The sequence below is a fragment of the Microtus pennsylvanicus genome, chromosome 1 (assembly GCF_037038515.1).
Source record: "Microtus pennsylvanicus isolate mMicPen1 chromosome 1, mMicPen1.hap1, whole genome shotgun sequence".
Taxonomy (NCBI): Eukaryota; Metazoa; Chordata; class Mammalia; order Rodentia; family Cricetidae; genus Microtus; species Microtus pennsylvanicus.
Window position 1 is genome coordinate 63,157,123 of NC_134579.1, and position 26,741 is coordinate 63,183,863.

The following is a 26,741-nucleotide window of genomic DNA, read 5'->3' on the forward strand; positions in this document are numbered from 1 at the left end:
CACAGTGTGCAGCCAGCATGAATTTTACACTGATTCACATAAAAAATGAATTTCTGATTTTGTATAAGGTCCTATAATTCTAATGTTTTGGAAGTGGTAAATAAGAAAATTTTAGAGCACATTCAATTTTATATTAAAGAATAAATGCTACTTGACAAAAAAAGCAAAGAGTCAATCAGATTACTATTATAGTATAAACCAAGCTAATATTTATTACACAGTTAATATTTATATAAATATTTTTCAAGGATAATTCCCATGTAGAATAATAGGTATGTGATACCAAGTTATTTTTAATGTTATATTGCTGCTCAATTATCTTTCATGTATTAGATAGCAATCCTGGTTTTACTTTGTTCTAATTACGCCTTTTATGCCTTTATTTGTGGCTCAATAAATTAACACAATAGCCACTATTAACAAAGCAAACCTAAATAATTATGAGGACGTATCTAACAATAAAATTTTTTTTGAAGAGAAAAAGGTAACTTAAGTATGAACTCTGTGACATACAAATGGAAAGAACATTTAGTAGTCACTAATCTGAGATTGTGAAGCATGAGGATGATGTTTATTAAAGAGGAAGCGCTGGCTGTACATTCTTCTGTTACAGGCTTTCTAAGGAGACATGACCTTACCTACCAGTGACATGAAAACAATTATCTGGAGTGGGGAAGATATAAAAAAGTAATTTTTGGGGGGAGAGGGGCAGTGCTAGGGATTGAACCCAGGTCTTCTTATACGTGGTAGACAAGTGCTTTACCATTAAGTCATACCACTAGCCCAAAGAGAGAAACCTTGCTTTGATTTTCCAAGTTGATTTGTGTCATAAGATGCTGCAACATATAGAAGTCTTGTACCATTGGCAATCCACTTCTCAGGGCTTCAATTACCTGTGGTCAACTTGGTTTGAAAATATTAAGTGGACTATTTTAGAAATGAATAATTCTCAAGCTTTATACTGCATCTTGATATGAATATCAGGATGAAATCTGACATTCTATCCTGCTCCAACCTACCCCGGATGTGAATTGTCATTGTGTCCAGTGCATCTATTCTGTATAACTAACTGACTCATAGTGATTTGGTAGCCATCTTTGTTATCAGATTGACTTCTTGGTATCAATGTGTTTATGTTCAAGTGAACATTTTTTGTAATACACCAAAGCACAAGAGTAGCAATAATGGCAATTCTATTATATTATATTGGCATAGCTCTTATCAATCTCATATTGTGCCTAATGTATAAATTATACTTGTTATAGAGATGTATCTCCAAGAGAAACCCAGGATATATGAGTTTTGGTTCCATCCACAGCCTCAGGAATCCACTGCAGTCTTGAAATGTATCTTTCACAAGTAAGTGGAGCTATTACTGCACATTGTTTTGAAGCATACTGACACCAATCTGTATTGCATGTCCTTGTTTATAAGCATGTGGTGAAAACAATTAAGGAAGTAGCCTTTAGTTCTAATTCTGTAACTCAAGTTTTAGTTTGAAAATAATCATTATAAATTAAGTTAGATAAGTATATCCATAAGCTAAGCAAATTATCGTAAAATCTGAAAGTTCTAAGGAACTAGAAAGAAGAGAACTCTTAAGAAGAAGCTAAAAACGCGGCTGTGGAGGACTGCGGGAAATCTGGTAGGCAGCTATTTTATAAACCGTCAAGTAGCATTATATGATTTTAAAAACCCACTTAAGTCTAAATTTTAGAAAGGAGAAAATTTAAGTTTTAGCAGAGAAAAAATGTTAATCTTTTACCTAAGAATCATCGGCTTGAATTTATGTTTTCTGATAAAACTGATGATTTAAAAAAAGGTTATTTACCCTGTTTACTGCATAAACAGTGGTCAGAGTCAGTTTCCTAGCACATAACCAAAGAAACATGAAGTTTAAAATGTTTTGATTTTTGTTATCTTTGCAGTTAGCCAAAATGAGATATCACAAGGACATCATAATACAGGACAGGAAGAAATATGTGTTAGTTAAGAAATGTATTAATTATACTAACTTAATATCATCCAGGTGAAGAATTTATTAAAAGTGAAATTAAAGTAGCATAAGCAAACAAATAAGTGTATGGAAAATACAAAACTGAAGAGACATGTTGCCTTCAGTTTTTCTGTATTTTCAATAAAAATAAGAAATCTTTAATTTCTTAATATCATTGATGTCATGTTGTAAGAGTGCAATAAACATAAGAAATGATACAATGCCACAAACTCCCGATACATATATTCAGCACATAAATATATAATTTTTGTATGTAGCATTTAAAAAAATAGCTAAATGAGTGTTAAAAATGTTAATGAGGAACTGAAATGTTAAAGGTTTGCAATGAAAAAAAGTTTAGAGATCAGCATGTAAGGAAAGGGAAAGGAGGGACAGAAAACACTATAGGAGGAAGTGCAGTTCTGTATCAATGGCAAGCGTATTTTTACCCCACTCAGTACCATGCATACTTCTGGTGCTGTGTTAGGACACAGTGACTGTGTACAAAGTCGGTTACAGTCAACAAACAAGACTAAGATTTAAATGTCGTTAATTAAGTTAACTTTTTACAGAATGAAAGGAAAGTTAAAACATGCAACCTCTTTTTCAATTCATTGATGGTTTACTGTACTGACTTATTTTTAAATACACATATAAAACAAGTACAGAAAACACAGTTATTTAATATCCTGAGTATTTACTAGGGGTTTTTCTTCTAATAAAAATTTCTAACTTATATACTACTTTAGGTTACAAGTTGTAATTGTTCTTTTGTCTGAAAACTTCAAGTTAATTTTACAGAAATTTATCACTTTCAAAAACTGAATTATATAATTTATTCAGATTTAATTTCTTTAAAATATTAAAGCTTTAAACATTGGGTGCTTAGTGAGATAAGATGTACAGTCATGAGGGTGTACAGAGAATAAATGTATTTGCTGAGTTAGCTTTTACATTTATTTAAAGTATGATGGAAGTGTATAAAATTTTGCTTCAGATTAAAAAATCTGAAATCCCAATCATTATGAAAAGCATTTCAGTACAGCATGTGTAAATGTTCTTCCTTCAGTTTACTTAAGGACATTTTGCTGCACGGGATTACGGGTAGTTAGGAATGCATATATATTATAACTAGAATCTGTACTATCTTTATCATCTATCAACATCTTATATTTTCAAATTCAAGCACATTTAAGGTAAATGAAAATAAACACCTAAAATATGCAAGAAACGTGATATATTTTTGCCATTAAACAACTTCTTTTGACTTTATTACCTTCAAATATAGCTTCATGTTGATCCTAACATCAAAAAACAAGGATCCTAGTAAGAAATTAATTATGGGATGAAGGGGGATACAGATTAAATACCTCTCTCCATGACTTCAACTTCTAACTTGTAAACTTACACTGTGACTTAAATTAACACCCCTGCCCCCACACACATCTTTAATGACAGGGTCTCAATTTGTACACAGGGATGTTCTGAAATTAACTATGTAGAGCAGGTTGGCCTCAAACTCACAGAAATCGCCAACCTGCCTCTGCCTCCTGACTGCTGGGTTTAAAGGTGTGCGCTACCATGCCTGGTAGGTAATAACATTTAATGGGAGCATAGTATAGAAGAATCATTAAACTAGCTGTCCTGGAATAGCTGAAGCACAAGCAAGTCTGTTGCCTATTTGCTTCTCTCTGTGTCTTGGGATTGTAAGTATGCATCATCAACTCAACTAAGAGTCAATCAAACTGAATGAAAGCTGAATCCACATCACTTAGAAAATTAATATTGTTCAAAAGATACTAATAGTCTATCAAATGACATAATTTGAAAAGGTCTGTAGAATAGATACTTTATAATAATTACTACTATTCTGACCTGAGGTGAGAGCTGCTCAGTTAATTTTTATAGTAAGTCTTTTCAATAACAGAGCTGAAATAAAAATTATGGAAAGGTGTATTGTCTGAAGGATTTCCAGAAATAAGAGATTTCACATACTTACCCCTTTATCTCCTCTCGTTTTAGAATTGAACTTGACTGTTTTTAACCGGGCTCGTTCTTTCTTCTCCACTCTGTCAAAGCACAGAAGGTCACTGACTTTGTTGCTGGAGATGAATCCTAAGCCTTACACATATCAGATATATTTTCTAGCACTGAGTCTTGATTCCTAGATTTTGTTTCTTCTGTTTTCGAGGTGGAATTTCACTAGGTTATTCAAGCTCGACATGAACTCAAAACCTTGTCTTACCTTCTGAGCAGCTGGAGTTTATGGGTCTACATTACTGTTCTTGGTTAGAATGGTTTTCTCTTTGTGTGTACATGTTTATGAGTGTACATGCATATACCTATGTCAGAGGTCACTGTTAGATGTCTTCCTTACATGTTTTCTACCATTGCAAAAGGCATTTAGTTGTATGTATGTACACATGTATGTATGCACGCATGTCTGTGAGAATGAACAAATGTGTGTGTACCCAGGAAAGAGATCCTCTGTGAACTTAGGTCATAAGCGTATAATATGATGCGGATGTTGGGAACAAAACTTGGAGTTCACGCTAGACTGGTTGGCTGGCATAAGCAGAGAGGGACTGTCCTCTCTACTTTCCCCCGTGCTGGAGTTCCTGGTGTGCACTGTCCTGCATCTGACATTGTTATGTGGTGTCAGGATTAAACACAGGCTCTTACACTTTTGTGACACTTTACAGACCAAGCCATCTCACCAGTCCCTAGATGTTATTTAAGTCCAGTATGATTAATAGCCTTCCCTGACACCACTTATAATCTAAAATTCATTAGACTTGCTGATAAACGACACATCTTATTACTATGAAGAAACGTCTTATAAAATACCAAACTGCAGTCTGTACACACTCACATGCACTCAGTTCCGTAATTACTCTGAAAACACTGTCAGACTTTGGTAATTTTTCTATGTCTCCTTACTCTTTTAAAGACTAGTTTATCATAGGACATATATGATAAAAATTGATTTCAAGAGAGAAATCAAATGCAGCAAAACTCAAAAATTTGGATGCACACTGTATTCTTGAAAAATTCTGTACTGTTCTGTAGCTCTGAAATATGAAATACACATGAAAAAAATTAAGCTTAATTTCAATAATATATAAGTATAAACATACAATATAGTATACAAGTCAGAGCTGAAAAGTATATTGGAAGGAGAACAGGCAACCCTCATTATATCTTTAAGGGTAAAAGGCATACTTTGTGAACAGATTCAGAGGTGCCAGAAGGGCTTTTAAAAATGTTGAATTTAAACCTTGCTAAATTACTATCTATCTATACTAGGAATGGAGTCTCACTGTAATCTTGAGGTCAGACTGTGTTCCATAGTGAATTCCAACCAGGATGTGCTAGAGTCCTATCCCGCAAACAAAGAAATAATAACAAAAGGGTCACCTATTCAAATATGCAAGTAAATAAACAAAATAAAATTTCATTTAGACAGTGACATCAATATTAATCATGAAAACTTGGTATTATGTAAATTAACTTTTTATAATCTTTAATTTTCAGCTGTTAAGTATAATAGCATACTGAAGGAAAACCCAGCACAACAGCATATGAAAACTAGCTGATGTTTTATTTAAGGACAATGGACTTTAACCTCACAGATTTACGTCTTATGTTCTTTAGTACTCCAGAAGAATACTTAGAGTCTTTATGGCACGAATAATTTTTAAACTTGTCCCAATACTTATTGATGGTACCACTAAACTAGAATTTATTGAATAAACATTTACCGTTCAAAAATGGGCTTTTCTAATCATCGTTTTGCTCAGTAAATAAATAGTATTTGTAAATGGTATTCCTGAAATAAAATCAAGAACTGTGAGAACTTTAATTCTTCATGGCATTATATTTCTAGACAGAAGACACTTCTATTTAAGAAAACATAACTTTTAAAAACATTCAAGAAAAAAAAATAAAGGCGTGTACATCTCCTCGAAGCCTGTGGCTGTTAGCTGTGCCCAGAACTGTCAAGGGTGCTGTGGAGGAATGCCATGCCTTTCTTTGATGTGCAGAAAAGGAGGGGCACTATAAAGCCTAGATTGTTACTTCACATCCAAAGTGCTGAACTCCCTTTTAAGATCCTCTCTTGGTGCCACGCTTTTTAACAGAATTTATTCTGTCTGGACTCAAACATGTTATATACAAGATTTTGGGGGCTAGAGATAGTTCAACAGTTAAGAGCACTGTCTGCTCACAGGTTCAATTCCTGGCACCCACATGACAGCTCACAACTGTCTGTAACTCCAGTCTCAAGGGATCTGACACTTTCATCATAGACATACATGCAGGCAAAACACCCATGTACATAAAATAAAAAATAAATTATTAAAATACAGATTTTGAAGAATGTTTCTTTGGTACAACACAATGAAAGGTATGAGAGACATCCATAGACTTTGAGCTCATCAAAGTGGGAGAAGCACATCCCCCATCCACCACTTGGGTTAAGGGGAAACCAAGGCCCAGAGCAGAGCAGTGGAGGCTGCTTTTTATGCTCTATTTCTCATTGGAAAGAACGAAAGCTTCTTCATCAAAGTGCGTAAAAACAAAGACCTATTTCACATTTAAAAAAAAAAGACAAATTTATCCTTCTACTACATTTTTATGGTAGAAAAAAGTAATATTCTATAATGCTATTTATGAACTAGGGGATGGGTAGACACCCAAGTCAGCAGGCCTCTCACTGGGTGAGACACATGCAAAGCCTTTATGTAGGACACAAGACTCCAAAGGGTATGACAACTTTTAGGAGCTGCAGCTTTGATATTTAAGATGTGAGGCTGCATTGAATCAAGAAGGCAGAGAAGTTTTTCTGAATTCAAGCACACATATTTTAATCTAGGAAAGAGGAATGCCAAAGGCTGCACTCCTAAAATAAGATTTTCCATCAAATATACGATCATACAACAGATGGATCTGCTAAGCATACAGATCTAGCTAACAACAGTTATAACCCTCTCCCCCCACCAATAATCACAAATCTTGGCATCTTAGCACACTTTATTACTGCTCTCAGGCTTAGGGTGCAGTCTAGTGGAAGAATGTGTAGCATGCACAAAGCCCAGAGGTGAGGTGGGGGCTCAAACCTTAATACTGCAAATAAAATAAAGTAGTACTACCTGTTTGTGCTATATAAGAGAAACAGACATGAAATGGTGCATTTTTCAATTAAAAGAAGTACAAACCCTACTCATCAATAAATTTGATCCTAAATGAATTAACTAGTTATAATAAGTATTAATACCACACTCGCTGGCTATCTTGAAATAACTCTAGTCTAGATAATTGAAATAAAAAGAAAATAAAGTATTTTACAAGGTTTTCTCTCTTCCTTTTACTTTCTTTTTCCTCTGTGGTAGGCATTAGGGATTGAATCCAGGCCTCACGCATGCTGGGTAATGAAACCTTGGTCCTCTGGAAGAGCAATGAGTGCTCTTAACTGCTGAACCTTCGCTTCATCCCCCTCAACGACAATTTGGTGACAGAATATTTTGCAGTTATACAGTGGTAACATTTTTGTTTGTTTGAGACAGAGCCTCACTATGTACCCTGACTGTCCTTGACTGAGCTCTCCCTGCCTCTGCCTCTGAGGATTGGGATTAAGAGTGTGTGCTACCCCACTATGACCCCCACTGGTTCTATTTAAGTGTGATAGATTAAATAATCATGAATCACACCATGAAAAACAATGTATACATAAAATCACTATTTAGGGAAAAATATCTATTCAGCTTTCTCAATTTACTGGTTTCAATAATCCTGGGGTTCAAAAACTTTCAATTGTGTATAGTATAGTAATGCATACCTGCAATTCTGGTACTTGGGAGGCTCAGATAGGAGGACTGAGAATTCAAGGTCAGCCTGTGATACACAGCAAGACCATGTCTCAAAAAACAAGGCTAGGAAGATGGCTCAGTGTGTAAACTGTTTAAATCACAGCTCAGATTCTCAGAATCAACACAGAACAGGAAGTGGTAGTGCAAACCCTACAGTACTCCTCCTACAGTGATGAAATGTGGAGACTGGAGGATTCCTGGAAGCTCACAGCATCAGCTAGCCTGGTGTAGGCAGTGGCGAACAAGAGATCCCGTTGCAGACAAAGTGGAGACAAGGACTGACACCAAGGCTGTCCTTGACTGCAACACCTGTGCTATGGCACATGTAAGCCCCTCCCGCATAAAGCCATGGCTTGATTTGTTATATTTTTTATATTTATAGGTAAAACAATGGCTATAAACCATACATACCTATCCTCTCATATACTTATTTATTTTTTATATTTTTCAGAAGGGTTTTTCTGTGTAGCCTTGATTGTCCTGGAACTCTTCCTGTAGATAAGGTTGGCCTCAAACTCACAGAAATCTGCCTGCATCTGCCTCCTGAATGACAGACAGGATTCAAGGTGTGCACCACCACAGCCCGGTTCATAATGACTTTTAAAACATTCTTTGGGTGGTGAAAATACTTAGGCTCTACTTTCTTAGCAAATTTCAAGTACCCAATGCAGTCTTGTTACCTACAAGGTTCATCACAGCACACAGTAGCATTCTGGATGTTATTCTTTTACAACTGAAACTATGCTATTTCTTGACTAACATCCTCGGTTACTCTTCCACCCACTCTTGGACCTCTAGTGTATTTTCCAGACTGATTGGGCTAACTTCACTAAGTACAATGTGCTTCAGTCCTACCCACCCAGCACAGTGAAAGAAATGTCAGAATAAACAATGACTTATTAATGTCCCACTTTGAAGTAGTTAAGAAAAACCATTTACCTGCGTTTACTAGGAATTACTCCAACTTCGTCACTCTCACCATCTGGCGTAACCTGCCTGGCTTGCCACCACTCATCGTCAGAAGCATTGATAACATGGAGAATATCTCCAAATTTGAAGTTCAATCCTTGACTGGGAAGGCCACTGTCTTTAGTCTTGTCGTAATCAAAAAGGGCTCTAGACTCAGAAGAAAAAGTTCATAATAATTTTTTATAGTGGTATTAATCAACTTTAAAAACATATAGGATTCTAGAAGTATATGAAATTTGTACAGACAAATTATTAGTATAGTATAGTACTTGTATCGACAAAACATTCAGACTCAATTTTACATTATAGATAAGACAGTAAGACAAAAAAGAAATCACAGAAATCATTTTGTAATGGGAACAGTCTTAAGTATATTTTTTATTGCTTTCAGTATTTTAGGACAGACTGCATGCTTATTTATTTGATATAGAGAATTGGTATACAGCCGAGGCGGGCCCAAAACTCAGTATTATTCTTGCGTCAGCCTCCTAAGTGCTGGGATCTCTAGCTTCTTTTCCTCACGGTGAGGAAATTAAATGGACACATGTGATCATTAGCACTCTTTCTATGGGGCAGTGACACAGATACTTTAGAGCAGGGTGGTTTCAGTGCTAGATCCAACACTTCCTGGGGCTTTGCTGTACTTTGTTTTACTCTGAAAGTTTATTTGGTTTCACTTTGCTGTTTCTTTCCTAATATATTGCAGAATTTCTCAGAGGATTATATCATATTTGGTAAAGTGTGTAAGAGAAATTAAAAAAAAAAATCTTTGGGTACACTGGGCTAGCCTTGCAGTCTCAGCTAGCCATGAAATTGAGGCAGGAGGATGCTTAAGTTGAGGACTTCAGGGAGAGCCTTGGCAATATACTGACACACCATCTCACTATAAAAAAAAATTGAATTCAGCACCCAAAATTTTTTTCACTATAATCCAATAACAAACTAAATTGGATTCTTAAATGAAAAGAAACATAGTTAATCTAGAAAAAGAAAATGTAAACGTTATCTATTGTCTATTTTGATTAGACATTTAGAAGAAAACCCTCCAAACTCCTATCCATAGATTAACATAGGTATACATGTATATAAAACTATACCAAGAGCGATTATTTTACCAGTTAACTACTTCTTTCACTTGTTTGCAAAAGTAGAATTAGCAGTTCAAAAGTCATTATCAATAAAAATTAAGTACAGTTAACTTTATAAGGTGCCAAATTTTTAAAGATACTTTATTAATTTAATCTCCACAATGTTAAGTATTTCAAAATTTGTTAAAAAGAAAATTTTTAACTACTATTTAACTAATTAAAACACAATATGTAAATAAATTAATTCAAGTCCAAATAAGCTCTCTTAAAAGTAGAGGGAAAAGCTGGGCTGCAGTGCACTTGCCTGGGATGAATAAGGACATGAGTCTGACTCTCAGCACCAGGGAAACAGTGCACTATACTCCCCAGCATTTCCAGCATATGGCAAAGGGTACCAAGGAGAACTGTGGTAAACAGACTGAAATCCAAACATGAATTCTTTTTTTTAAAAAAAAAAAATTATTTATTTATTTATTATGTATACAATGTTCTGCCTGTGTGTATGCCTGCAGGCCAGGAGAGGGCACCAGACCTCATCACAGATGGTTGTGAGCCACCATGTGGTTGCTGGGAATTGAACTCAGGACCTTTGGAAGAGCAGGCAATGCCCTTAACCGCTGAGCCGTCTTTCCAGCCCCACAAACATGAATTCTTTTGTCCTAAGCTGAAAACTGAAAATTAAGGTAAAATCTTTCCATGCTACCCAACACCTTTTTTTCTGGGGGCGGGGAGGGTAATTTTTGGCGTAGAGTTAATTGCTCTTTGGAAAGAAGTCAGGTTTGGACACAGTGGAATGCAGTTGTTCTCTACGTTTCCTTTCTACAACACATATGTTAATGGCCTAACTAGTTTTAGAGTTTTATGTAGTCTTTCACAGCATTACTTTTCATTTTGTTATTGTATGTGCAGGAGTACATGTAGACAAATTTAACCCAAACAAACTTATGCAATCAATTCTAAAACATCAACCTAAATTTTTTAGCCCACATTTATTTTGCCTTTCTTTATACCATTATTAATTCAAAGGGTCACATAATCTAAATATTAAAATTATAATATCCTAACTCTTGAAAGACAAGTCTGAAAGTCACTCATGGAAATGTTTTTACTGATTTGTATTGAATTTTTCTATAGTAAATTCAAGTCAGTCACAGTAAAAAAAGAACAACTAAAAGTCTGCATACATAAATGATTAAGTGACGTCACAATTGCAAGTAAATCTCACCTGACGTAGAGAGATCGCTTCTGGCTAGTTCGGAGAGAACCCGACCCTGAACTAATGCTACTGCTCATCAGTTGTTCCCGTAAGTCATGGATTTTAGCTTCAAAACGACTGTACTCTGATGGGGAAAAAAAGAAATAAACTAAGAACAAGTTTCTTAAAGGTAAAATGTAAACTATATAAAGTGCCTTTAAAACTGACCTAATGACCTAAAACCTCTAAAATTAGTTAGGTCATTAACTTCTTTTTTTTTTAAAAAAATGTTTTATTGAGCTATATATTTTTCTTCATTCCCCTCCCTTTCACCCTTTCCCATGGTCCCCATGATCCCAATTTACTCAGGAGAGCTTGTCTTTTTCTACTTCCCATATGGATGAGATTCATGTATGTCTCTCTTAGGGTCCTCTTTGTTGTGTAGGTTCTCTGGGATTATGAATCGTAGGCTGGTTTTTCTTTGCTTTAGGTCTAAGTACATATGATATGATATTTGTCTTTCTGGGTCTGGGTTACCTCACTCAATATGTTTTCTAGATCCATCCATTTGCCTTCTGATTTTAAAATGTCATTGTTTTTTTCTGCTTTGTAGTACTCCACTGTGTAAATGTACTTCCATTCTTCAATAGAGGGGCATTTAGGTTGTTTCCAGGTTCTGGCAATGCTGCTATGAACATAGTTGAGCACATGTCCTTGTGGTACAAGTGAGCATCGTTTGGGTATACACCCAAAAGTAGTATTGCTGGGTCCTGAGGTAGGTTGTTTCCTCTTTTTCTGAGAAATCACCACACTGACATCCAAAGTGACTGTACCAGTTTGCACTCCCACCAGCAATGGAGGAGTGTTTCCTTTACCCCACATCCTCTCTAGCCTAAGCTGTAAATGTTTTTGATTTTGGCCATTCTTACAGGTATAATATGGAATCTCAGAGTTGTTTTGATTTCCATTTCTCTGATGGCTAAGGATGTTGAGCATTTCCTTAAGTATCTTTCAGCCATTTTAGATTCCTCTGTTTAGATATGTACCCCATTTTTTATTAGATTATTTGTTCTTTTGATGTAGGTCATATGTAAGTATAAAGTATGTCTACAAGTTTAAAACAGAAGCAAGGTCTAACTCTACCAGAAATTAGAACTGGCTAGTGGAGGATGTTTTTGTTCAAATCATATTTGATCCACTAAAAGAAAACTCCACGAATTAAATAACAGGCAGTTTTCATTATCTTTTAATTCAGATGTAAAATTTAAAAAGCAGGACTTGAATATTCCAGTTTTCAGTTAAAAATAGAAATCTACAATAATTAATGTTAGATACTTTGATTGCTGCAATTTTCCATGAGAGAAAAACTCTCAAATACAGAACTTGTGCAGTTAGTAATTATAGAAAAATATACCTGAACCAGATAGTAGAACTAAATTTAACTAGTTTATAACTTTTAAATGATCACCAAAATAAGAAAGGTAATCAGAAGTAACATTCACGAAATTAAAAAATTTCAATTTTTTTTGAAGCTATTTTAAACCATAGTATAATTCATAATCTTTTTTTTTTGAAAATTAGGGCATTTTTATTTCATAAATAAATTCTAATCCAGTTTCCCAATCACGCAGTCTCATTCCCCTATTTCCTGGTTTAAGACTGTTTCCTGCATGGTTTGTCTCCTCAGTCACGGTCCAGAGGACTCTGAGAAACCATAGGAATATGCAGGCGCAGACTTGAGGCCCAGCTTCATCTCCAACGTCGTGGAACGGGACTGTGCTTCACGGGGCGGGGCCCTATGCTCCCCTACGCCACTAGGACAGAGCCCAGGGAGAGTGACCTCCCGGGGTATCCATGTTGGATAATTCATAATCTTATGAATCAGAATAATGTCTTCACAAGGGCACGCCAGAAGACACACTCTTGAAATGAACAGCTGATGTTACACGAGCACTTACAGAGCAGTGCTGGGATCTGCAGAGAGCAGCAAACAACTCAATTCCCTGGCACTGTGAACCTGGTCAAAGCCTCTGCTCAGTCAGAACATTACTGCAGTCTTTTTCTGACCCTGAAAAGTATCCTCTGCTGCGTCCACACAGGCTGAGGCTGGGCAGCTCTGGCAGTAAAGTCACAGATGAGGACCTCCGATGCCCCTGTATAATCTACCTAGATTTCATCTATCTTGTTACTACATTTGCTGATTTTACTGTCTTTGACCACTTGATGGGGGAGGGCCGCCTGATGGTCACTTTCCCTTCCAAGTGAGTTCTTCAAACTGAATACATCTCTTACTTTTTAAATTAAAGAAAAAAAAACCTATTTATTTGGTGTGTTGGGGGAAGGTATACATATTTCATGGATCCTGTGTAGGGATCATTTGACATCTTGTGGAAATTGATTCTCTATTGTGTGGATTTGAGACTGAACTCAGGTCATCAGGCTTGGTCACAGTGCCTTTACTTGCTCAGCAATCTTACTAGCCTATCAAGCAACTAACAGTAGTAAAGACTCATGATATCCTAACTTAGTAGTTTATACTTAGTATCATATCACTAATTTGAAGCAGAAACTGTTAATTTGGCCAGTGTGTCTTGTTCCAAGTTGGATTTGGGACTTGGGACTCATCATTGCTTGAGTCTTTTACTTTTTGGCACAAGATATCACAAAATAACACAGCATCTTCCCTGCCTGAGTCTGGGAGCCAGCCATCTGTCCAAACAGCCTCAGATTTTAATGAGGTATTCCTCACTAGAAGGCAAAACCTAGGGACTATGCATGCTCATTGCTACTACGGTGTGACTGGGCCAGGACCCTCAGTGGTATTATGTATAACGAATATGGATATTTGTATATGCATATAAAGATGTTTATGGTTATATTTGTTATTTATATTTACATAACCTGAAAACTGAGCTCATACCAAATTTTTGAATTCTAACCCAACATTACAGAGTTAATATTTAGCTCTTTCCTTTCTGGGTAACTCGTAAAAATCATGGGTAATAAATAATGGCGAACCATGTGTGCTCACTTTATGAAGTTTCTGTACATAACAAGCATCTGCTCCTTCAGGAGCCACTATTTTCCTGGCTGTGCTGACTACTCACACCAGGATGTAACCTCACAGGAAGTCCTTCTGGTGGGTTATGCTCAATGGACAATGATAGCACTTCTTACGCTCTTGGCTCCAAAACGTGCCTATTCTGAGCTCAATTTTCAGGTTTCTCTATGGAGAAACACTATGAGCGGCAAGTGCATCTATTCAATATGGGGTATATGCTAGATTTAGGTAAAAGTCAATGGGCATTAAAAAAAAAATCAAGACTTTATGTGTTCTGTTCCACTGTAACAATCCTTCCTGTTAGCAGCAAGTTCTTATGAATGTATTAAATTGAAATTTCAAACATTTACTTTCTAAAGGATTTTTTAAATAAAAAATTAAATCAAAATATAAATACATCACTTCTGCCTTCCTTTTCCTCCCTCTACCCCCTCTAACATCCTTTCACTCTCTAACCAATGGCTTCCTTTTATTACTATTGTCACACACACAATACATAAACGAACAAGTACAAACTGCCAACTATGAATGTTACATAGACATTTATTTTCTTTTGAAAACATTGCCATTGAATATTTTCAGCTTTTCTCTATCTTTGTTTTATTTTGTTTACTTTTATACTGTTTTCCTCACTGAATTTATGCAATGTCTGTTTTTTTTTTTTAGCTTTATTAATCTCTACCATGGTTCTTCTACTCTGTAGTTTTCTTTCAAGGCGAATGCATAAACTGCTATGGAAGCTGAGGTTAAACTTCACATCATATGTTATCTGTTGATGAGTTTTGCCGCTACTTTCTGCTGTTTATTAGCACCTTCATATGAATGCTCAGGTTAGCTAACTTTAAAGCTATATATTACTCTTGAGTTCAATTTTGCTGGACTAGGAAAATAAAAGTAAATATAATAACATCTGGTAATTATATTTCTTCTAGATGCTAAATTATAGACTATTTAATGCCTAAATTATAAATTATTTAATGTAGTTTCTTCAGCCACATCATTTTTTCCTTCCTCATCATGTTGTTTATGAACATCAACAAGCATGCTACTGTGTATTCTTCTGGGTGTTCAAACTGGTCAATTCCCTGAGGTTTTACTAGTTAACCGCTAACGTTGATGCCTACTAGAATTTTACACATGTTTACTATAGTATTACCTCAAATTTTCCATTATTACTTTTTTCCCTTAGGAATCTAGTCAAATTATTTCATGATGCTTTATTATCTAGAAACAAAGTGTACCATAAACTCCATTATTCTATTTTAAATACTAGAAAAATATCATAAACTTGGTTAATAATTATAATGTAACTTAAAAGAAAAGACTGAGTAACTCTATTTTCTTTGGCAGCATTACTATTTTTACTTACGGTCTTTATTAATCTTTCAAATCAATGAATTAGTAAAAACAATATTAAAATGTGTTAAGTTGGAAGTCAAATTAAAAAGAAACTTGAAAATTAATCCAAATAATGGTTCAATCACAAAGCAGTTGGCAGAGGAAGTGTCCTCAATCTTAATGAAAAAATACTTCTGGCCTGGAAAATAAGTTGGTTTAGACTGGACAAATACTGGATTAGCAAATTAAAACAAACATAAAAGAGTTAAGGTTATAAATGAAACATTATTAAGGGCTGGGAATGTAGCTCAAATGGCAGGTGCTTGCCTAAATGAATAAAGCCTGTGTCTTGATCCTCAGCATAGTATAAAAACAGGCATGGTGACATTCAACCATAACTCTAGTATCTGGGAGGTAGGAAGGCAGGAGGAGCAGTTCAAGGTTATCTTTAGTTACACTGAGTTCAATAACAGCCAAGGCTACATGAAAGCCTGTCTCAAAAAAGGGAAAAAAAAAGTTAAAAAATGCAAACATTGCCAAGAGGAAGAACTTAAAATTAAAATAATGGAAATAACTAAAATGTACAATAGTTATAGGTAACAAGGACTGTATTACCTTCAGGTCGATATTGTGCAACGATAGTGACAGCTTGGCCTGCATTTTTTAATGCTGCTGCTGCTTGTTCATGACTCGCAGCTCTGAGGTCAACACTGTTTACCTATAAAGAAAATCAAATACTAATGTAAGAAATCAATGGTCTGTTATGTGGATAGGTACAGATTAGTTGCAATACCTTTATTATTTAAATACAATGTACAGTAAAAAAATACATGATTATTTTAAACAATTTGATTCACTAAAAATACTTTATCAGTAAGAGAAGTAAGTCAAACATAAAAGGATTTCAGAAGGCTGGCTACCCAGCTAATAATACGGTATCAGGATGATTTCTAACTGGTTTTCCAGGCTGGGGAGATGGCTCAGTGGTTAAGAGCATCGCTTGCTCTTCCGAAGGTCCTGAGTTTGAGTCCCAGCAACCACCTGGTAGCTCACAACCATCTGTAATGAGGTGTGGCAACCTCTTCTGGCCTTCAGACATACCCACAGACAGAATATTGTATACATAATAAATAAATAAATATAAAAGAGAATTAGAATATTAAAAAAAAAACTAACTGGTTTTCCTCTGTAGAACCAACCATGCATTTCTTGGATAAAGTCCTCTTGGCTACAATGCATGACTGTATGTTTCTAGATCCACTCTATTATTTTGTGGAGGGTCCTAACATCTATATTCACAAACGTAGCTTTCTTGTTCTGTCTAAGTCCAGCCTCGTAGACTGAGTTAAGAAAAAGTTACATTTCTTCTGATTTGCTGGAATTTCTTATTTTTTTTTAAAGTTTCTCAGAGAAACTGCCTACATTGGTGCCTTTGATTTCTCTTTCTTGCTCCACATATATAATCCACATACTATAAAAATATATTTATATTGGTACTGGAATCAAATCTATGACTTTGTGAATGTCAAATACATGCTCCACCACAAAATTATAATCCAAGCCTTTGATTAGTGATTTAGTGTCTGTCTTTCCTTGCTATAGATCTCTTAAAATTTATTTTTGGTTTATATCTTTCCCAAATTTATAGAAAGTGATATATGTACCAAATCTCTCTTTCTCTCTCTCTCTGTGTGTGTGTATATTTTAGTAACCACTTTTGTTTTAAAGTGTATTTTCTTATTATTTCTGCTTTTGATTTTTATCTAATGATGTACTTAAACGTTTGTCCTGGAGTTTTTAGGCTGTGTTCAATTTTGAAGATCTTTTTGCACATTTTCCTCTTGCTCCTAAATATATTTCTATTTTATTTTCATGGCATTTCCTCAGAGAGGACTCTAAGCATTTACATGTCAATGTCACTGATGTATATTGCCAAACACTGCTGATTTAGGTGAGTCTTGTACTTTCTGGAGTGGTCTGGACTGTGCTGTTGGGCTGTGCTGCTGCCCCAACACATTTTGGCAACATAGTATGTCAGTGACCCACATAAGCTGGTCTCACATGGGCAACTTAAAATTCTCTATTTTTGCTCTGAGTTTTTCACACCAAAGCCTATGCCAACTGAAAATGTACTTTGACTGAAGGTGTGGAGTGAAGGTCCTAAGCTAATTTTATTTTCCCAACTAGCTTAACACCAATTTGTCCTTATCACACTATAACTTATTTTTAAAAAGACAAAACTACTGTATCTCTTCACAAATGTAAGATAAAATAAAACAAAAGCCCCTATGACTAATTAAGATGGAGGCATCTGACAATTATATGCACTCATGAAACTACTTAAAGAACATATGTACTATTTCCATTATCCAGCCCCAATTTGATTCTTTGTGAATTTCATATCACGTACCCCAATTCTACTCATCTCCCTGTGTCTCCATAACGTCCCTCTGCCCTTGCACCCTCCCCCGCCAAGAAAACAAAAAGTAAATGTAATAAAAGACAAAAAATTAAAGTGTCCAAAAGTGACAAGAGGACACCAATGGTCGCTCTCATCCTTGACAGTAGTGAGGGAGGAGGAATAGACGGAAATAGGAAGACACCACTAAAGAAAACTTTACTCAGCATCTTATGGTTTCTTGTAGATTGGGGAAACATAAAATTTCTAGGAAGTCCCAAGGCAAGTCTATGCCCAACCTGTCAACCTCATTACCATGGATCTTGACTGAGTATTCAGATAAATGTTTGGGCACTGAAACATAAGCATTAAGAAAGATCTAAGCATCTCTGAATTGTAGGGGGTATTCCCAAATATAAGACAGTAGCTGTGGTAGTTTGAATGCAACTGGCCTGCATTACCTCATAGGGAGTGGCACTATTAGTAGGTATGGCCTTGTTGGAGGAAGTATGTGTCTATATGGGAGCAGGCTTTGAGGTTTCCTGTATTCAGGTTATCGCCCAGTGTCTCAGTCGACTTCCTGTTGCCTGCAAGCCAAGATGTAGCCAGCACCACATCTGTCTGCACTCCATCATGCTCCCTGCCATGATAATGGACTAAACCTCTAAAACTGTTAAGCGAGCCTTCTCAATTAAATGTCTTCCTTATAAGAGTTGTCATGGTTATGGTGTTTCTTCACAACAATAAAAAACCAAACTAAGACAGAAGCCTACTAAATTTAGCTCATAATAATACTTAAAGCAGTTAAAATACTAAAAACTGACACTGAGGAAGCTTCACGGTGTTGAAAATTAACCGGAACTCTTTACTTTCAGTTGCTCAGGGGAAAAAGTGTGCCAAGACAGGTGAAACAAAGCCCTCCAAGTCAGTGCAGGAAACAAATATTCCCGAGGTAGAGAAAAAACAGGGTACGTTCAGAGAACACAAAGAACTACAGCACTCCAAGAAGTGGGCAGTTGAGTTATAAAGCAGTTTGGGATGGTGTCAGTTTAGCTGTAAAACATGAGAATTTTCAGTGCTCAGAAAATGCTTACTTGATCCTACTCTTAAAAACCAAACAAAAGCCAGCAAAACAAAACAACCAAGCAAAAACTCCTACTAAATTAAACTGAAGCTATAACAAAATACAGTACAACTACAGATTATGTTCATACAACTTGATTCTGGCAGCCTAAGATACGAAGCACTCCCTAGTCCTAGGATTAATCCCTGACATACAAATTACTCTCTTACAGAATAATAACATATAGGATTTACTTCATACTTTAAACAATTCTGGATATTAAATTATTGAGAAAGGGAGAACAAGAGAGGGGGACAGGAGGAGCGATCCCTTTGGTTCCCACCCACAGTTTGCATGCCCACCCCTGCCTGCTAATAAGAGAGAGGAGGGGGGAGGGAAGGTCAGAGCACAACTTGCTACAGCTAGTTCTCTCTTTCCGCCTTGTGGGCCCAGAAATTGAACCCAGGTCATCAGGCTTAATAGCAAGTGTCTTTCATCTTGTGTGTCCTATTTCATTTATTATTTTATCCAAAATGTCTCATGACAGTTTAGATTATAAGACAAGCAAAGATGGAAGAAAATGTAACTTATCAAGACAGAGAGAAGTTAGGTGAGGGTGGAGACACATGCCTGTAATCTCAGTACTTAGGAAGGCAAAGGGTATCCATGAGTTGCTGGCCATGCTAGACGACACTATAGAAAACAGAAGGCCAACTAGAGTTTTAATGAGAACCTGTTACTAAAAATTATTATTATGATAAAAATGCTAACAGCTGTAGAGACAGATGATGTTGATGATGAGTTTGCAGACTTTGAGCAAAGGCATAAGAACTACCAAAAATGAACAAATTGAATTGCTATGAAAAAATTACTAGATTTTATTTGAAAAACTTAGCAGTATAGTAAAATTAGCTAAAGAAAAATAGGAAACTAAGTCAAATCAAGTTTCCAAGCTGAAACGTAAAGACAGGAAAAGAAGAATATGAGGAAAGACAGACTCTATCATCACCTGTGTAATAGTATCACACAGTCTAACAAAGACATGGGTATTCTGAAGAGATACTGACCAAGGAACTTCCAAAACTGATATAGGGGATGTGAGATGGCAAAACAGGTAAAAGCACTTGCCATGCAAGCTTGTTAACCTGAATTTGATGTCCTGAGTCCATAGAGGAAGAAAGCTGACTTAAGAAGACTGTCCTTTGACCTCTACCTACAGCAGGCGTGCTCAACACCACCCATACCCAATAATTTAAAAAAGTGCTGAAAAAGAAAAAAAATGTTAAGAGTTCTATATTCAGTGAAATTATGAGAAATGTAGGTGAATAAAATATATTTAAAAAAATCAGTACTGGCCGGGCGGTGGTGGTGCACGCCTTTAATCCCAGCACTCGGGAGGCAGAGGCAGGCGGATCTCTGTGAGTTCGAGGCCAGCCTGGTCTACAAGAGCTAGTTCCAGGACAGGAACCAAAAGCTACAGAGAAACCCTGTCTCGAAAAATCAAAAAAAAAAAAAAAATCAGTACTGAAGGAAAAGTTAAAAAAAAAAATCAAACATTATAGGGTAAAAAAAAAGCAAAGATATGAGACTAGAATTACTAATTAACTACTGTTATTCTACCTGGGGATGTAGTTCAGTGGTGGAGCAGGTATGTGGATCTGAGGCCCTAGGTTCAGCCCAAGTGCCACAAATAATGGTAATCATTATATAACAATAAACACTGTTAGATACAGACAATGTCAGCTTGGATTAAAAAAAAAAAACCCAAAACACCAAATAAGACTGAACTCCACAATGCGTATCAAAAGTATACTTTTAAATTATTTTTAAAATTTATTTTTTAATGATTAACAGCTCACAGCAAAGAAAATAAAACATCTAATTATCAGATCCTACCGATATAATACGATCTCCTTTTCTGAGTTCTCCACTGAGATCAGCAGGTCCTCCAGCCAGGATGAAGGAGATAAATATTCCTTCTCCATCTTCACCTCCCACAATGTTGAAACCAAGTCCTGTTGAGCCACGATGAAGAACAACTTTTCTAGGTTCTCTAAAAGTTAAGGAAAAAATTAAATACCTTAGAGATTTTATGTAAACTTGAACATTCTTCGCAGAAGAGCATCCTACTGATGACTCCTGTGAGGGGAGGAGATTCTTCTATGGAGCCCTGGCTGACCTTCAACTATCTGGTCTCAAATTCATAGCAATTCTGCCCAGTCTCCTGAGTATGAAGATTATAGGCATGTGCTACTAATACCTAACAACACACAAAGCTAAATGGAAACAAAACAAAACAAAACAAAGCCCAAATCAAAACCCAAATGTTATATAAAAGATTTCTTAAAAGCCAGGTGGTAGTGGCGCAAGCCTTCAAGCTCAGCACTCAGGAGGCAGAGGCAGGTGGATCTCTGTGAGTTCAAGACTGGCCTGATCTACAAAGCTACAGAGAAACCCTGTCTTGAAAAGAAAATTTTCTCAAAATTACAAGGAAAAAGAGAAATAAAAGAGATAAAAATCTAATTTTATATAAAAGCAAAAAACAAAACAAAACAAAATCCCAGTGGTAAAACTCAAGCAAACAAAACCAGAATAATAATAAAAAATAAAATAATATGAAAGCAAGAAATAATATATGGATTTGGGAAGAGTTGGGAAGTAGTGAATTTGATCAAAACATTTATTTTATGAATATTCAAAGAATAAAAATAGTATTAAAGGTAATAGAAAGTAATATATATAGACTATCAAGAGAGTTTGTGTGCACTGTTGCCTGAGAAGTCATCAAGGCCATTATTTCTCAGGTAAACAGAGCAGCTATCTCTTTCGGCCTTCTTTTAGTCGCAAAGCCATGCAACATTCAACTAGTCAGTACAAACTATTCCCTTTTGCTAAGCAGAGGGCTCAACCCTTCTGACCTCTGACAGAGAAAGACCTTAACAGAACACATTCCTGCCCTCCATTCTCATATGACCTACCTGGCCATCAAACAAACATAATGAAGATATTTGGAGGTGAAATCAGAGACCTCATGGGCATTATGGGTTGCCCTGCCAACCTGGAAAACACCCATCTCCAAATTTTTTAGATGAAGTAATTAAGCCTCTTTAACAACTGGGCAAGACTGTATGCACCAGTGGTCCTAGCTGCTTGCAAGGCTAACGTGTGAGGATCTGAGACCACCAGGCATCACAGGCAAAGTCCATCTCCAAACAAGAGCAGCCTTCCTGAATTTTATCCAAAATACAAAAGATTTTTTTGTATTCTGAGTGTTCATCACTTTTTTTCAGAGAAGGTCTCACTATGTTGTTCTTATTTGGCTTTGAACTCAGAGATTTGTCTGCTTCTGCCTCCCAAGTGCTTGTAATTAAAGGCTTGCATTACCATGCCCGGCCCTGTTTATTACTTTACAAAATAAATTTTATGATGGATGCATTTACTTTTTTTCTACACATCAAAACTCTCTGGATTGTATCTCACCATGGATAATTTTCACAACTGCTGGCAGTTAGAGTTATGTGAAAATCATTCACATCTCTCTTACAGTAAGATCAAGAAAGTGCGAGCAGCAGATCCTTTTAAATTTGATGAAATATAGAATTCCACTTGACAGACATTACTCTTAAGAAGAATACAGTATATTGACATGCATCTAAAAATTTTAATATACTTTTTCTAAAACATAAAAGAAAACAATTGGTTATAATAGCTGTGAGAGTTAACTATTACTTTAAGGTGACATAATGTTTTATTAATCTTCTTACATACTGGCCTACTCAAAAATTGAAATAGTACTTTCTACATATTTATGGTGTTTACAAAGTTTACAAAGTTATTTTTCATATCAAAGAAAAATTTCTAGTACATACATCTGTATATATACCTCTATATGGGAGAAAATATGGACATTAAAGGGAGGTAGAGCAGGACGAGGGGCACATGAGTTTCACCATGGTAGATAGTGGATTCAGGGTGCAGGGCATGAATTCACATGTGTGAATTGTAAATTCATAGAATAATTGTTTTCTGGAGGAAAAAATTATAAATGTAAATATAATCCACGAATTGCAGTCCAACAGGAACTGTCATTAAACAATGTAAATTAAACCACAGGATACTTCTGGGACTCTCCAAAGCAACTGGCAATGATGTGAAGTATTTTATTTGCTCACAAAGCTAACACACAAACAAGTTACATATAGTCTCGGAACTCCACCCCTATCTATTCCCAAATGGATGGCTCACAGCAAGCATTGAACAGACATGTGAATGTCAGTGTTTTTACAGAATTGTTTACAGTAATCAAAAGTTGGGAACAAAGTTAAGTGGTAACCAATGGATGAATGAATAAACTGTGGTTTGAAAGTGTGAAGAGGCATGGGTGCACACAAGCACGCGCGCACACACACGCTATTACTTAGAAAGATGAAGAGCTGATATATACTAACCCATGAGTGAACCTTGGAAACTAGACATACTGCTTGGTTCTGCTTACATGAATACCCAAGAACCAAATTCATAAGACTGAAAGTAGACTCAAGTTATCAAGAGCTTGAGGATTCATCTGTGATGATGAAAATGGTTTTGGAAATGGCTTGTGGTAATAGTGGCACACTGAATATAATGTGCCTGAAATATACACTGTGAAAATGACTAAAATTTTAAATATATGAAAGCTATATTAATCATCAGTTTTCCTTCTAGAAATAGGCACTATTAGCAAATAACAAAAACAGATCAGTTGAGAAGTAATGCTTATAAACAATAAGCACTGACTACTCATTTAAAAAACAAGAATTCTATTCTTTCTATTAATTGTCATTACTAGCCCGGCTAAATGTTTCCAACACTTAACTCAGAAACAAGAAAAACACTTCTATACTAGAGACTTTTCTTTTTAAAGACTTATTATTTTCCTTTTATACATATGAATTCTTGCACAAAAGTATGGAAGTACATGTCATGCGTTTGGTGCTCATGGAGGCCAGAAGGCGGCATCAGAACTCCTAGAACTAGAGAGATAGGTGGTTGCAAGTCACCATGTGGGTACTGAGGCGAGCCTAGATCCTTTGCAACAGAAGCAAATCCTTTTAAGAACTGAGCTGTCTCTCTAGCTCTGAACCCAGTTTCTTTTTCTTTTTGTTGACAGAAACCTTGTCTCGAAAAACAAAAAACAAAACAAAACAAAAAAAAAAAAAGAAAATCTGGTCTTTAATTTTTTAAAAAGATTTACTCTTGTTTTAAAATAAATTATTTTATCAATAAATGCTTGATTTATGTATCTATTTTATATACTATATATCCAGAGATAAAGAGTTTAAGAACTAAGTCTACTGTTGGAAGTCTACAGAGAAAGTAACAATTCAAACAAACACAAAGGTTCAAAGTAAACAATAATTACAATGATGAAAGTAATAAAAACTAAGATATTACTGAGGACATACATGATGCTAAATGCAACAGTTAATATAAAGTACTTGTAAAAATACACAATGTCTCATGACTTCAATGCGTAACGTGACAAGGAGTTAAAATATTTCTATTTCATCAGAATCTTATAGAACTTCCTAGAAATAAACTTTGTGCAGTTACTACTATTAGATGAAAGCCAATTTGGTATCAGAGTATCGACAATATATACCAAGCAATATAGTCATCACTTGTTCATTTCTGAACACAAATTGCTTACTATAATATTCTATAACATATATTAAAAAAAAAACAAAGTTAGCTTAAAGGATGGACGTCTTAGTTTAGTTTTATCTAAGCTAATCTCTTCCTTCTAATAAAAACCAAACCAAACCAAAAAGAGAACTAGAGTTTTGATCTGTAACCCAGCCTTGAGCCTGAACCCACAATCTTCTTGCTTCAGCCTTTTCAGGGCTAGAATACCAGGTGTTTACTAGCATACCAAACTACTGAAGCTAGTTTTAATGAAACTTACCTCGCCTTAAGACGGTAAAAAGCAGTATTTTAGAAAGGAGCAGAAATTACTTATTAGCCCTAAAAAGTATGGCTCTCTATTGTGGCTAATCAAAATGGTACTTAACAGTTGTAAGAAGATGAATATTAAGTGCCTTACCTAGTAATCTCATCATCTCCAAGCACTGCTTTAGAAATGGGTGAGTATCTGGCTGGTGACGCTGGTGTCTGGCCCAAGTAGGAGGATGGGCTAACATGGTTATCAATAGGCTGAGAAGAAGCTACAAAATAAATTGAGAAATATATCAAAAATGAAAGATGCCACTTAGTACTTTGATGTGAACTTCATAAAATTAAAGTAGAATTCTTTTTGCTGCTTTGTGTAACAGAATTTAGTAGAGAATATTTGTCAGCTAAGAACAATGTATAAGCTTAGTTTTCAGGTCAAAACTGGTTTTAACATTCAGATCAAAGAAGCTAATTTATTTCACTTTTGAGAATATACTACAAAGGAGTTTCATATATGCTGATGTGCAAAATTAAATACAGGAAAGGTTAAAACTGTCACAGAAAGGACTAAAATACAATGTATACTAGTAAAAAATACTATTATTGTTATATGTATAGATGTTTAGCCTGCATGTATGTTTGTGCACCATGTGCATGCCTGTTTTCCACAGAGCCCAGAAGAGGGTGTCAGGTCCTCTGGGACTGGAGTTACAGGCTTTGAGCTACCAGTTTCTTAATCACTGAGTCATCTCTCCAGCCCCTTTAATTAAGAAGCCATTTGTAGACTTAAAACAACAACAACAAAAACCATAGAGACTCACATATTTATTGTGAATGGAGGCCAGAAGTGTAAATTTTAACTTAAAAATAGTTAAGAAAAGCCTTATACCAGGTTAAAAACTGTCAACCCAACCTGTACCTATTTTTAATTATGTCCACAAAGAGTGGAAAGCTGGTAAAAAGCAAAAAAAAACCATAAAGTCATTTGTTGTTTCATTTTTGTAATAGTATCACACACACATTATTCAAGAAAAACTGTAACACAGAGTTATACTGCAACTCCTGAACACACTTTACAAAGACCCAGGCAAGAAACACTTTAGCTATTGTTTACAAAGACACCAACCATCCTTGAATTATCTGAATCATTGCCAAAATACATAGAAAGCAATAAAGCATTTCAAACTAGCTGCAAACTAACATTTTTATTACTAACCATTAGCTCTTCCTTTCACCGTCCTACTAAGCATTCTGTAAGATAAAGAACTATGAGGAGTACACAAGTGCAGAAGTCATTAGCTGAAGCAACTATAGTGGCTCTGCAGGGAACTTTAAATAATGAAGGGGTCTGAATGAAAGACAATGGGAAAAGACTGAACTGTATGGTATAAGGAGAAAATAAATACTCTGCTAAAAAGCAAGCAGCATCTATACATGTCTCTATATCATCAAAAATTATAACTTGGACATCTACTGTGTCTACTTGTATCACGGGTGTGCAGAGCCTAACAGCAATCGTTTTCTCACTAGTTCCTAAGATATTCTTTTACAGTTGCATCAAAGTTCTTCTTATCAATGGTTCTCAAATTTAAAGTCTGAAGTCCTTCCTGGGTGATATATGTTTATCGATTTTTGATCTTCAAGTTTCTTTGCTGTATTATCATGTTTGTATGGAACAAAACTAAAAACTAAAAACAACAACAAGTAAACAAGCAGAAAGTGAGAAGATAGAAAAGCATGACTGTTGTAGTGTCAGAAATTACATCGGATATGATTATGAGCTCTGTCATTAGCAACAAGCATACTTTTATTCCTGCACACCATATTTTGGTCCC

General features: G+C 35.6%; 1 protein-coding gene and 1 non-coding gene across 24 annotated transcripts in view; both read right to left on the bottom strand.

The window, feature by feature from the left end:
- Positions 1 to 26,741, bottom strand: part of Dlg1 (discs large MAGUK scaffold protein 1) — a 192,978-nt gene that overhangs the window by 33,735 nt on the left and 132,502 nt on the right. For all 23 annotated transcript variants that reach the window (XM_075967258.1, XM_075967250.1, XM_075967240.1 and 20 more), the window contains 6 exons: positions 25,058 to 25,178; positions 20,872 to 21,028; positions 16,130 to 16,232; positions 11,146 to 11,260; positions 8,803 to 8,979; positions 3,996 to 4,065 (listed from right to left, as the gene is read on the bottom strand). In XM_075967258.1, coding sequence (XP_075823373.1) covers positions 3,996 to 4,065; positions 8,803 to 8,979; positions 11,146 to 11,260; positions 16,130 to 16,232; positions 20,872 to 21,028; positions 25,058 to 25,178 — 743 coding nt within the window. The remainder of the gene's footprint in view (positions 1 to 3,995; positions 4,066 to 8,802; positions 8,980 to 11,145; positions 11,261 to 16,129; positions 16,233 to 20,871; positions 21,029 to 25,057; positions 25,179 to 26,741) is intronic.
- Positions 12,773 to 12,976, bottom strand: LOC142842805 (small nucleolar RNA SNORA73 family). The gene has a single exon (XR_012909468.1). It is a non-coding gene; the product is annotated as a small nucleolar RNA SNORA73 family (small nucleolar RNA).